The 14436-nt window shown below is 39.3% G+C and overlaps 1 protein-coding gene across 1 annotated transcript; it reads left to right on the top strand.

Moving 5' to 3' along the window:
- The first annotated feature begins 8713 nt into the window (after positions 1-8713).
- On the top strand, positions 8714-11266 carry LOC113724150 (G-type lectin S-receptor-like serine/threonine-protein kinase LECRK3). Its single transcript, XM_027247081.2, has one exon. The coding sequence runs from the start codon at positions 8714-8716 to the stop codon at positions 11219-11221; it is 2508 nt and encodes an 835-aa protein (XP_027102882.1). The 3' UTR covers positions 11222-11266.
- The last annotated feature ends 3170 nt before the right edge of the window (positions 11267-14436 follow it).

Here is a 14436-nt window from a genome sequence, read left to right as displayed (position 1 = left end):
TAGCTCTTGTGTATGATTGATTAATGCGCAATAATTAATTGTTCACATAGACTATTTTGCTAAATAGGGATAATTGAATCCGTAATTGTTCGTTATCTTTATCTCAGTAGCAACTGGCGTAATTGGGTTTATGTCAGGGGAGCATACGATCTAACTTAAACAAACCCTCGTAGCGTGTTTGTTAGTTAGGATTGGGCCTTTCTAATTATTAATGCAATCTAGAAATTAAATCCTACGGTCGTACCTAGGGTTGTTTTTGGGTTAGAGAAATAGTTAACGGTCGTACCTTAACTATCGAGAAATTAAGGAAAGGTTGGTTGTTTATCGCGTGCATGACAATTATAACTGGTCTATTAATAAATGTGGAATTATCTGTGAATCGATGATCAGTGCATGAACCATTTCTGAAGTATACCCTTGGCTAGAGTTTCTCTTAATTATTTCCTTTAATTAATTATTTTTCGCATTTAATTTATTTAGTTAGCATTTAATCCAAGAACCCCCCATTCTTTGAACTCTAGAAGAAACTAATTATCCCCAGTTCCCGTGGATTCGACCCTACTCACCGCTATATGCAAAATCTGTATTTTTCTGGAGTAGGTTATTATTATTGCACAGGTTCGGCACCTGTCAACTTTTGGCGCCGTTGCCGGGGACTGGTGCCAGATTAATTTGTTTCTTTTTGAGTTCATCTTGTTTTTATTTTTTTTTATTTATTTTTCTCTTATTTTTTTTTTATATATAGTTTATGGCTTCTAACACTCCATATTTTGGTGATAGACTGGATTTTGTTTCCGGGGAAGGCGATGAGACTAGTTTTTTTGCTAAGTTTGCATATAAAGAGGCAGTAAACTCTATTAGAGAAAGAATGGCTGCTGCAACCTGTAAAATTTGTTTTTCCAGGGATCATTCAACCAGTATGTGCCCCGAATATCAAGATAATCTGAGTGTCCCACTCAATAATTATGGAGATTTTTCACCCTGGTCTCAAACGTGGTATAACTCTAATCCAAACGGGTATGATCAAGGATGGTGGGATAACTCCAGTTATGATTATACAACAGGGCCAATGAATTTTCAGCAGCCAATGAGTTTTCAGCAGTATGAGTCTCAAGAACAGTCATCCATGTCAGGTATGTCTCTTGAAGAAATGGTTGAATTAATAGCTACTAACATATATCAAATTCAACAGGGGGTACACCAACTTCAACAGGAGACACAAAGGATGAATAAAGGGATGGAAGAAGCAAGGCGTGAACGGGCATTTAAAACGAGCAAATTGATTTCTCCAGTTTATGAAGAATTGCCCTCACCGACTATTATCGACCATGAGGAAGATGAGAGTGCAGTTATTCTGACAAATGACATGGTACTGCAAGAATCTCAAGAAGAAGAATCTAAAGATGCAGTTGAAAAGAAAGTTGAAGAGCAAAAATTGAGACCCCAACATCAAATGGTTCAAGTGAATGAATCCAGTGAACAATCTCCAAATGCGGTGACATCTCCTCCATTCCTTGATCAATATTTTCCTGACTCTTATTCTTTAATTCCTGTTAGTGAGATTGATTTTATTATACCAGACGATTTTGAATTTCATACCAAGAATAAATTGAGAGTCATGATGGCAAAATATCTCGAACCAATAAGTGCTCTTGATGGAGGAGTGAGTGAAGGTTTAAGACCATCATTTGTTTGTTTGGTGCCATTTACTAGTCCATGGAAGCCTGTAGCTCGTGTGCCCAAGAATTACTCCAGTTACGAGGGCTATCAGGATTACATAGAAGATGAAGCACTGAAACGAGCCACAAGATTTTATCCTCCATGAATACACATGAAAATGTCTAGCCAAAGACATTAAAGAAAGGCGCTACTTGGGAGGCAACCCAAGACTATTTGTTTGAATTCTCGTGCATTTTTGAAGTTTTAGTTAAGTGTTAGAGTCAATTAATGGTTTGATGTGTGGTGGCAGGAATATAGCAGTTAAGCGTGCCCACGCCAGGTGGTCACGCCTGAGGAAAAGAAATTTTCGCTCAGGTTCTGCGAACTCCATAGGAGTTAGACGTGCCCACGCCAGGTGGTCACGCCTGACGGAAAAAATTTTCGTTCAGGTTCTGCGGACTTCATAGCAGTTAGACGTGCCCACGCTCGGTGATCACGCTAAAAGATAAAAAAATTTTCGACGGATGCTCAAAATACTAGGGGCAGTTAGGCGTGCCCAGGCCTAAGACTGGGGTTCTTTGTTTACCAAAAAAAAAAAAAAACATTTCCCTTTTCTCTTTTCTTCTTTTTCTCTCTTTTCTTTCTTTCTTTCCTTTCTTTCCCTTTTCTTCCTCTTCTTCCCCGCTTCCTTCTTCTTCTTCTTCTTTTCTTTTCTTCTTCGCCCGACAACCCCAGCTCCCGCAGCCACCAGTCTGACCCATCGACGCCGCGCCTCTCCTCCACTCTCACCTTCTCCCTCGCGCGCAGCCCCTCCTGCGCTCGCGGCCACCACCAGCCCAGCACCTGCGTGAGCGCCGCCGCCTCAGCTCGCCACTCCGCCGCTGCTGTCTGCCGCCCCCAGCCGCGCGACTGTCCACAGCCACGCCACAGCCGCGCGCCGCACGAAGCCTCTTACTCCTCCTCAGCCGCGCCTCTCCCGATCTCACTCTCTCCCCATCGTTGGTCAGCGCCACTGCTCTCCCCTCTTTCCTCCACTCGCGGTCAACCTCGTGCGCCACCAGCGGCTACCCGCTCGAGCTCCACCTCACGGACCACCACAAGCTCTCCTTTGCACGTTGGTCGCCAGCTAGCTCTCCCTGCCGCGACCATCACCCGCTGCTACTGTCCACCAGATCCATCAGCCCGAAGCTCTCTCTTGGCCGTTCCTCTCTCTGCCGCCAGCTCGCACCACTTTGCCCTCAACCCACCGCCAACCTCTTCACCGCCGCTGCTCTGCTGCTCACGTCATTCCCACCTGTCCAAATTGACAGGTGGAGGTATTGCAATTTCTCCCTCCAACCTCTTATTCTGGACCTTGAATTGTGAATTTTTGTGCCATTATTTGGGCTTCTTGTTGGAAAACAGCAGGCAGTGCTTTGAGGCATTTTCTGGGGATAGTGTGGGTGTTTGCTATTTCCATTGAGTCTGGGGCACTTTTTGATAGAATTGTGTCCCCTGGCCGTAATCTGTTGCTTTGTTGGTATTGTGTTCTGGTATAGTGTGTGGCTGTTGTGCCCCTTCATCTTGTTTTGACTGAATTGGAGACCCAGTGCATATTCATTCAATTTGCTCTGTTGTTAGGGTACTTTTCTAGCCTTTAGGGTTCCTCAGTCGTTTGGATTGGCATTTGAATTAATTCTTTTCTGTGGAATACACCAGTGGTACTGGTTGGGGTATTTTGTCTACATTTATTGATTCTACTTGGTTGGCTACCTGGTTGAAAACTGAAACAACATTTTGATTTAGTTGTAGTCCAAATTTTGAACTACTATTGCTTGTTTTGTCAATTTCTTGGGGACATTTGCTGATTTCAGTTGGTTAAGTTGTGTAAGACTGTCCATTGGAGATATTTGTTGAGATTTTGAGTGGAATTGGGTTTAATTGCTGCCATACGTGGGGATATTTTCTGATATTTATTGAGTTACTGCTGTTTGATTTAAATCCTCCCTGTGTATACACCAGTGGTACTGGTTGCATCGTTGCTTACAGTTTCTTGATCCTTAGTGCTTAAATTGTTTTTCGAATCCTGAACGGTGGTTGCTGGAATTGCCAATTTCTGTGGTCAATTGCTAATTTTAGCAGGTTGAATTGGATATTTAACTGTCCAATTGGAGACAGTTGTTACGATTTTGGGTCCATTTGTGTCTAAATTGTATAATTTGTGTCGAGTTGTGGGTAATTTGCTGCGGCTGTTGGTTAAATTAAGAGGTGCCTGTTACGCTTAAATTTGCTTATTGAAGTGGTTACCTCTACTGGCCTTGCTCAGGAGCATTTTATCCTTTTGGTTTCCTTTACTGAGCTCTTTGGACCACTTGTTGCACTTTGGACAGCCTCAATTCTGAATTTGACTATATGGGGTCCATATGTATTTATTGATTGCATTTGCTATAAGTGTTGGGGTCTGGTTTGATCTGTGGGAGATTGAATTGTGCATTTTGCTCATTGGGATGGCTTTAAAAATTGTTATTGCTTTGAATTTTCGGTTTCCATTATTTGTTGGCAATTGTAGTCTCTTGTTGCTTAGAGTGATATTAGAGTTCATGGTGAAGCCGCGAATGGCACCAGCTCCAGATGCGAGTTGAGAGACTAGAGACTCGGATGACCCGCATTGACGTCACTATGCAGGTCTTGATCCACAATTTCCACCTGAGCTGCCCTTGTTTTGATGACTTCAGGGAAGTGTCGTTGCCCCAATATCTCTGTTTTGCTCTTTCTTTGCTTACATTGAGGGCAATGCAAGATTTAGGTGTGGGGGGAGTAGTATATTGGCATTTTATTGAAAAAGTGCAGGTATAGGCATTTTTGTTGGAATTTTTGTTTGACTTTGTCGAATTTTGTCCGATTTTTGCCTATCTTTGTGCTTATTTGTGATTATTCCTGATAAACGATGGTTAGATGTCTCAAATTTTTCTATTGCTAAGATTTTACACTTTAAGGTGTTGAGTATGACATGGTTGATTTTAAGGATATCTTTTGGGTGAATATTTGAGATTTTGTGACTTTTGCAATTTTTGGCTGACTTTTCTAAGTATTGTAAATATTTGTCTAGCATTTTTTTGTGCAAATTGGTTCAGCTGTTAATCTTAGTTCTCCATGTTTAAGAAATGAAGCGGGTTTGTGTGGTATTTAATTGTACTTTTGGTGCTTATTTATGAATAGTATTCAGCTATACTCCGCTAGTATCGTTGTCTAGTAACCGGAGGTCTTCACCACAAGTGTCGACTTTCGCGTCAAAAAGCGACGATAACTATGAGTATGTGGTTTTTAAGCGATGATGGCTGAGTAACCGGGCTCCTTCATGTGGCCAATGTCGGAGTTCGCGTCAAAATGCTTGAATGGCTAAAAACTAAGCATTCCCCCTGAAGAAAAAAAAAATCAAATAAGTGGGGATATTCTAGAAAAGGAAAAAATATATGCTAAAAGTGAAAAATGGGGAAGTATTTGAATGAATTGTTAGCCCGCTGATTCATGAATTTTAATGTTGAGATTTTGCTTAATAGTTGAACCATTTGCTTTTGGATGCGGGTTGAATATTTTATATTCTTAGATTAGTTAGTCATAATTTGAAAGAGCCCTTGATCTTGAAAGCTAATTGGAGAGATATTTCTTGAAAAGTGCCACTAATACTTGACATAAGTTTTAATTATATCGTTGCAATAGAGGATTTGAGCAATAACCATTGTTTGAATTTGATCGTTTGATTTGTTGTTCTCATGCTTGAGGACAAGCATGGTTTAGGTGTGGGGGAAATTGATAGAACGCTAATTTAGCATTAATTTTGTTATAATTTCCCTTTCTTATTGGATTGGATATTGCATTAATAGACATATTTTGTTTGAATTGTATGATTAGGGGATGTTTATCCAATTGGAGAAGGAAAGTGCAGAAATAGCAGCAAAAGTGGGCAATTAGAAGGTTGGGTCCACGTGAACCGCGAGAAGCGTGGGATTAAAACTCCAAAAGATTAGCTTTGGTTTCATTAATTGGGTCATTCTTGGCTCCTGGCAGCGCTATAAAGGAGGAAACAAAGCCAGATTTACGGGAGGGCATTTAGTCATTAGCTTAGCTTTTGCTTTTTAGGGTGAGACGTTAGCTTTCTCAGGGGCGGCGGCTACTGAAGATATAAAAGGGCCAGATTCACGTGTAATTGGGGGCTCAGTTTTAGTTTCCTTTTTCCATATGAAAACATTAGAAAGCTCCGATTGTTTTATTTTCACGGCTGGTTCTCCATTAATGGAGAGCTAGCCTCTCAATTCTAGTCAAGGGGACAACTGAAGATTTGATTCAACAATTACTGTGAGATCTAATTTATTTTAATTGTTTCCTCCATTTATTGGTATTCATATGTTTCCTGCTTTTAACTGTTATAGCTCTTGTGTATGATTGATTAATGCGCAATAATTAATTGTTCACATAGACTATTTTGCTAAATAGGGATAATTGAATCCGTAATTGTTCGTTATCTTTATCTCAGTAGCAACTGGCGTAATTGGGTTTATGTCAGGGGAGCATACGATCTAACTTAAACAAACCCTCGTAGCGTGTTTGTTAGTTAGGATTGGGCCTTTCTAATTATTAATGCAATCTAGAAATTAAATCCTACGGTCGTACCTAGGGTTGTTTTTGGGTTAGAGAAATAGTTAACGGTCGTACCTTAACTATCGAGAAATTAAGGAAAGGTTGGTTGTTTATCGCGTGCATGACAATTATAACTGGTCTATTAATAAATGTGGAATTATCTGTGAATCGATGATCAGTGCATGAACCATTTCTGAAGTATACCCTTGGCTAGAGTTTCTCTTAATTATTTCCTTTAATTAATTATTTTTCGCATTTAATTTATTTAGTTAGCATTTAATCCAAGAACCCCCCATTCTTTGAACTCTAGAAGAAACTAATTATCCCCAGTCCCCGTGGATTCGACCCTACTCACCGCTATATGCAAAATCTGTATTTTTCTGGAGTAGGTTATTATTATTACACAGGTTCGGCACCTGTCATATATTAAATATTTTATTCATGCAAGTCACTTCTACTTCGAATATATAATAATGTGATAGAATGGTATACCTAATAACATGAAACGTGTATCTTAAGAGTCCAACAAACGGACTTTAATTCGGTCCAAAATCCACGTGAAGAAGTCCAACTGTGCCAGGTCTTGATGTGAGTGAAAGCAAAAAAGTAAACATCAGCGGCCATGGTCTATGATAAGAGGTTTCTTTTCTCTACAATGAACTAACGAGCAACTAAAACATAAGGAAAATTTTTTTTTTTTATTCTTTAATATAAGCGAAGGATTTCGAATTTAAAACCCTTTTAAAAAAGTGTGTTATATCTCATCATTGCAATACAAATAGAAAAAGGGCGAAATGCAAATAAAGTCTAAACGCTTCTAAGCAAACACTACTCTCTTTTTTAAAATGCCTGAGGATGCAATGGAGTGGTCAAAGGGTACGGCAGTAGGATTGTAGCAGTGGCCATGGATGGGTGGGTTGTGGAGGAGGAGGAGGAGGAGGAGGAGGAGGAGAAGATACTGCTAGCTAGGGGTGGCCTTTTCTTATTAATCATATTTACCTACCATGAAGTTTGGCCAAAGTGTGGATTAACCCCTAAAGTTTGGTGTCTCTTTAAAAAAATTTGTTTCTGTCAGAATAGGACATTTTTACCATTTGTCAACCTATAATAGCCGGTCAAATTTGCGATTTTTTCAATTGGTTTACTGGTGGAATCGGTTAAAACAATCCTAAAGGCACGTTTTATGGAGTTAAGTGACATTTTTGGTCACAAAAAAAAAAAAAATGTTTGATAATCAACTCGTGTCATTTTCAATAGTTTGATGACTATTTCAGCCATTGACTCCCCAAAAAATTGTGCTAAATCTTGTAAAAATTACATTAATCTTGACAACTTAATCAGAGAAGTTCGACAAATGGACTGATACTCTTTCAACGACTTCAAGTAAGGGTGTCCAAACGACCAAAGATGGCTGTAGTAGAGGCATCTGGATTCTGGAAACAACTGCCATCATCAAGAATAGTAGTAATTCTCAAAAAATTTCAAATCAAAATTAAACTTCACTGGAGAGACTCGGTTGTCTCATGGATAAGGATGAGAGGTGGCAAGTTACAAACCACTGCTCCTGTACTCAGGAAAAACCGGAGAGTTGGCACTTCTTGGCCGTGGCAGCAGTTTAGCCTTCCTGTTTAGAGTAAAAGTGACTTGAAGTCTACTGACTCGTACCTCTGTGAAAGGAGGAGGGCAGGAATGATGGTAGGAATCATTCCTGAAGGTTCATGTCCAAGATTTGACCAAATATATAAGATTCAGATTGCATCTTGTATATTATTTTTTACATTATGTGTGGGATTCATGAAATTTTGTTCTATAATTACATATTATTGAGAGTGAATTACACCGTGTGCATACAAAGTTATATTTTATACATTTTGCACAAAATTGGTTCACACACCGTTCGACCTGTCCTCTGTGAAAGGACTTCCGTTCAACGGGGCTCATTTTCAAGACCAATGTATTCCAATTTTAAGAGACAGATGTCAAAATGGATTCGAGTGGCTTGAAGTCTACTCTGTGAGCATCATAACGAAGCTGCTAGGAAGCATAGTAGTAGGAGGAAACTCTGAAGGTAAAATATTGACCAAGTAAGCGGTACCGTGATTGATTTGTAGTGCATTGTGCACACATAATCCTCAACTGAAGTTGAGAGATTTCAAGGAAAAATTGCTCCAGAAAATATCTTTTTTGGGATTTATTTATACCCAAGAGTAAAGCAACATACATGGCAAATCTGCAGTTTACAACTCAAACATGCTCAAAATACACACTAATTGATTGTAACAATAATCTAGTACTGCAGAAAAATCTAAAACACTTGTCGACTTGGTCAAGAAAAGGGCGCATGCATAGAGCTTGCAACAATAAGTATGATGAAGCCCGTATATTACCACTTCTAAGTTCCCCAACCAAAGCAGCTGATTAGGATCTACCTACCAGAATGGCTTCTAGTTTTCTTCATCATCTTGGCCTCATTCCTCTCATTGCCATGCTATGTGTGACAGTTGCTCAAACTAATTATCAAAAAATTAGTTTGGGAAGGTCACTTGTAGCCTCTGATGATTCAGATTCCTGGCCATCACCTTCCGGTGAGTTTGCCTTTGGATTTCATCGTCTCGAGAACCAAAACCTTTATTTGCTATCCATTTGGTTTGACAACATACCAAATAAAACACTAGTTTGGTATGCAAATGGAGATAATCCAGTTCCAAAAGGATCCAAAGTCGAGCTAACAAGTGATGGTCTGCTCAACCTCAAGGACCCTGGAGGGAACATCGTCTGGCATCCGAATCCCATCCCTTCTGGCGTTGCTTATGCTGATATGCTTGACACTGGCAATTTTGTTCTCGTAGGCACTAATACGAGTAACGTTTGGCAGAGTTTTGATAACCCTGTAGACACTCTCTTGCCAACTCAAACACTAGGAGTCGATATATCAGTTTCTGCTAGGACAGCCGCAGAAAATTTCACAAGGAGTCGGTTTGAGCTTCGCCTGATTCGAGATGGGAATCTTGTGCTTAACACAATTGCGTGGCCAAAAGAAAATAAATATGAAGCTTATTATTGGAGCAATACTGTTGATTCACCAGATGGAATCACTGGAAACAAGCTTATTTTTAACGAGTCAGGTTACCTTTATATTATCAAGACTGAAGGAGATGTTGTTAATGTTAACTCTGCAAGCACTATTCCAAGTTTTCCAATAAGAGATTATTATCACAGGGTAACAGTTGACTATGATGGGGTTCTCCGCCAGTATGCTCATCCCAAGACTCCCAGAAATGGGGAATGGACTGCCATCTGGTTTGCTCCCAATGATATATGTTCTTCTATGAATGGTGAGAGAGGCGGTGGCACTTGTGGTTTCAATAGCTATTGCTCCCCTGGTAGTACAGATGGAAGCCCAAATTGCCAGTGCCTTCCAGGCTTTAGGTTCTCGGATCCAGGCAACAAGTTCAACGGTTGTAAGCGAGATGCAATCCAAAACTGTGATCTTGGTAGCCTGAGACCAGAAGATATATATGACATGCAAGAGTTGAACGTGAATTGGCCCAATTCTACAAACTACGATTCTTTGGAGTCATTGAGTGATGTTGAGTGTAGCAAGTCTTGCTTGTATGATTGCCAGTGTGTTGTTGCTGTCAATGTCGATGGGGCCTGTCGAAAGAAGAAATTCCCTGTTTCCAATGGGAAAATGCTCCAGCCTAACGATGGAAAGGCTTTTGTTAAGGTACCAATCTCTAACACTTCATCAAGTGATTCTTATACAAGAATAGACTGGCCAAAAAGATCCCCGGCCACATTTTCTATGGTAGCAAAACTTCTGCTAGGAAGCTCAGTATTTCTTAACTTGCTGCTAGTGGTGGCTATATTGCTCATCGTCCTTCGATCATATGATGGAAGGACTAAACTTCACAGACCACCAAGTCTATTGGATAATAATCTTTGCACCTTCACATATCAAGACCTTAAAGTGTCTACAGATTGTTTCAAGGAAGAAATAGGAAGGGGCTCTTTTGGTACTGTATATAAAGGGGTCTTGCCATTGTCAGGCACACTAACTATAGTTGCCGTCAAGAAGTTACACAACATGTCACAAGATGGCGAGCGGGAATTCAAAACAGAAGCAAGTGTAATAGCAAAGATCCACCATAAGAATCTAGTCAGACTAATCGGATTCTGCAATGAAGGGCCACATAAACTTTTGGTGTATGAGTTTATGAGCAACGGATCACTTGCTCGCTTCATTTTTGGAGAGTCAAGGCCTGAATGGGGCAAACGAATCCAGCTTGCTTTTGAGATTGCCAGAGGGCTTACGTATTTGCATGAAGAGTGCAGCACACAGATCATTCATTGCGATATTAAGCCCCAAAACATCCTTGTGGATGATTCATTTACAGCAAGAATCTCTGATTTTGGATTGGCAAAGCTTCTGATAAGTGATCAATCTCGGACACTGACAGAAATTAGAGGCACAAAGGGCTACGTGGCACCGGAGTGGTTCAGGAACACACGAATTACTGCAAAGGTGGATGTTTACAGTTATGGTGTGATGTTGTTAGAGATCATCTGCAGTCGGAAATCGATTGATATGGAAAGACAAAATGAAGCGGAGCAAATCCTGGTAGATTGGGTGTCTGATTGCTACAAAGCAAGAAAGCTAGATAAACTTGTAGAAGATGACGAAGAGGCAAGAAGTGACCTGAAGCTACTGGAGAAGCTTGTAATGGTAGCCCTTTGGTGCATTCAGGAGGATCCCACTGTAAGGCCGTCCATGAAAATGGTCTTACATATGCTTGAGGGAGTATGCATAGTTTCAGCACCTCCATCTCCTTTCCCCGATGGCTCAATCTCTTGGAACCGTCAGCTTTCCTGGCATCCAGTCCGTACTAGTTCTTCCCTATCTGGACCAAAGTTCATCCTGGATAAGTTACAAGATTGTTTATAATAGTGAACTAGAAAGAGCACGTCCGTTGCACTTGTCTATCACGGAATAGTAGTGTGTTTCTTTTCTTAGTTCATTTATGATCTTTCCTTATGAGTTGGCAAGTAGTATAACAACTTCTTGATCTTCACCCTATTTGCTCAGATGGTCTGCTCCTCCATGGGTCATAACACACACACTTCGTCTTTTTAGAAGTTTTGGTTCCCAATGGCAAAAGAAGTTCAAATTTGTTTTTATTTTTCATTCATGTGATACACAATATGAAAATTTTTCTAAGATTGATGGCACAAACTATGAAGCCAAAAATCATATTCAATTGAAGCTTGTCAAGTGGAGTGCAACTTTTAATTGTCTAATAGAAAATTTTGCTGTTTTTCAATTGAAGCTTCCCAAGTGAAGTACAGATTCTTTAACTGTCCAAAGGAAAATCGTGTTGCTTTTAGTACTTGTGTGTCTAAGTACTTTGGCAAAGTGTTTTTCTTTTATCCCCTACTTTCATGTATGTCTTTGTCGTAATAGTTTCTCCACAATGTTCTTGGTGGTTTACTGGTCTATTTCCTATATTTTCCTCAACTATTTGATAATCTATAACTTATCGAAACTATTTGGACTAATTATTAGATCGATAAAGAGGAAAAAAAATAAAACGTATTCATTTATGTTTTTTACTACCGCAACTGATCATATGTTATCTTATTACCTTCAAATTAGTTTGGAATGGTCACTTATAGCCTCTGATGATTCAGATTCCTGGCCATCACCTACAGCTGACTTTGCATTTGGATTTCCTCGTCTCAAGAACCAATACCTTCATTTGCTATCCATTTGGTTTGACAAAATACCAAATAAAACACTAGTTTGGTATCCAAATGGAGATAATCTAGTTCCAAAAAGATCCGAGGTCGAGCTAACTAGATATGGTGTGCTCGTCCTCACTGACCCTGGAGGGAACACCGTTTGGAGTAGGACTGCAAACGAATCTAGAGAAATTTTTAAAATTATGATGAATTTTAAAAAAAATTCTACAAGGAGGGGCATTTTGAGTGTGAGATTCCGTCCAAGGGGTCTTCGCTCGCATTTATCAAATGCGAGGTCAGGGTTCTGCATGTTGTATTACGCGACCACACAATACACGATCTCATGGTCGCATATTGTTGTCGCGTTTTCTGCACTGGGGTTGCGAGTGTAATACGCGACGTCGTAATACGCGATGTAATGGTCGCATATTGTTGTCGCGTTTTCTTCTTTGCAGGCGCGGATTGTAATAAACTGTCACCAATACGCGATCTTGTTGTCACGTATTGTGGTCGGGTTTTTCAATTTTCTGCAGTTTCTGCAGGAATTCATGCACAACCAATTTTTTGACTATTAACCCCAAAAACCAACAATGCATTTTAAATCATTTGTTTACTAATTTGTACCTTACACGCACATGCAAAATGATAAATACATGCATTCTATCCCTTTTTAACAGATCAAAAACACCTTTAACACAAATCAAGGGAAATCCTATTGAGGTAGTAAAAGTGGCAAATTGGGAGGGGAGGGGGGAGAGGCGCAGCTTGGTTTCAGCTTGGCAGAAATGGGTTCCGAGCAAGGGTCCAAGCTCTACAATGGCGGAGAGCTTCCGACGAGAAAGATGTGAGGGATTTCGTCTGCCGAGATGTGAGCGATTTCATCTGCAATGGCGGAGAGTTGAGATGCTTGGACAGGTGTCTACCTCCGCAAAAGAGAAGAGAGTGTGAGCTCCAATTTCTGCCGGTATGAGACAGATTTGAATTCTGTAATTAGGAGCTTCAGATTGAGTACCTCGCCGAATACGAGCTTCGTGTTCTCTTTTTTACTTTTTCCCAAAACAATTCTCTTTTATCTTGAAACACTGACCTCACATTTGTGAAATGTGAAGTCTTTGAACTCGCATTTCACAAATGTGAATATCATAATGCTAGAACTAGCTTCAAAAATTACCCCCTTGTAGAATAACTTTTTTTTCCATCACAATTTAAGAAATTTCTCAACGAATCGAGCTATTTGCGAGCAGTTCGAATCAAAGTTCAATTCGAGTTCGGTCAACATCGAGATCGAACTCGAATTCAAGTTCAAACATACTCAATTCGTTAACTCGTGAGTCGGTTCGATAATATATATATATATATATATATTATTTTTATTTTTATAGTAAAATTACATATATATCTTTAATATTTTATTATTTTTTAATAAAAATTATTATTTTATTCATTTTTAAAAAAATAAAATCAATATTTTTATTTCTTTAAACTCAAGCTCGACTCGAATTTGAATCGAGCTCGAGTTCGAGCTATTATATTGAGAGCTTGAGTTTGAGTTTAATGAAACTAAGTCGAGATTCAGTTCGATTAGCCCAAATTTCGACTTGATTCGAAACGTTTACAGGCCTAGTCTGGAGTCCGAATCCTAGCCCTTATGGCGTTGCTTATGCTGCTATGCTCGACATTGGTAATTTTGTTCTTGCAGACGCTAATATCAGTAGCTTATTTCTTGCTTTTCTTAATTGAGAACCATCTTCTAGTAACCCTCTCGAAAGTCTATAGGAAGGCGAAAGAAGAAGCCCGTTTAACAGTAGAAAGTAGACACCCAAATTTACCCCGAAAACGAACCCGTTAACAGAATTTGCAGAGGCAATTCCGGGGCAAATATTGGGTCAAGAAAAATGGCAATCGTGAGCGATGCGTGCAATGCTGAATGTCTTTCCATGTCCCAGGCGGAGTACCCTGCTAGCTTTTAAATTTTAACGGGTAAAGTTTCAAAAGAAATAGAGTAGGAAGGCAATTTTATGGGAGATGAATTGGAGCTCAAACCTATACTTAAATTTCAAGTGTGAATTTGATTTGATTAAATATTTGATAAACTTGAGTTTGATTCAAGAGCTTGAATCTTTATTTAATATTTTAGTTTTCGATATTATTTTATCAATAATTCATAATAATATCTATATTAATAGAATAATAACTGTATAATCTTATATACAATATTGATAAATATACCAAAATAGAAAATATGGAAAATTATTTGAGCCTTAATGAGTCGAAGATATACAAATTCAAGTGCAATTGAATACGTTAATCAAATCATTATTCTCGTTCAAATTCGAATTCAAGTTCGGTAAAACTTGAATCCAAATCAAGCTCCTAACTAATATAACCCCACCCCTTTATAGATTTAAATGATGGTAAGTA

The sequence above is a fragment of the Coffea arabica genome, chromosome 2c (genome assembly GCF_036785885.1).
Source record: "Coffea arabica cultivar ET-39 chromosome 2c, Coffea Arabica ET-39 HiFi, whole genome shotgun sequence".
NCBI classification, from domain to species: domain Eukaryota; kingdom Viridiplantae; phylum Streptophyta; class Magnoliopsida; order Gentianales; family Rubiaceae; genus Coffea; species Coffea arabica.
This window is presented reverse-complemented; position numbering and strand designations above follow the sequence as displayed.

Coding starts and splice junctions, on each gene's coding strand:
- LOC113724150 (XM_027247081.2), top strand. CDS start 8,714: ATGGCTTCTAGTTTTCTTCATCATCTTGGCCTCATTCCTCTCATTGCC.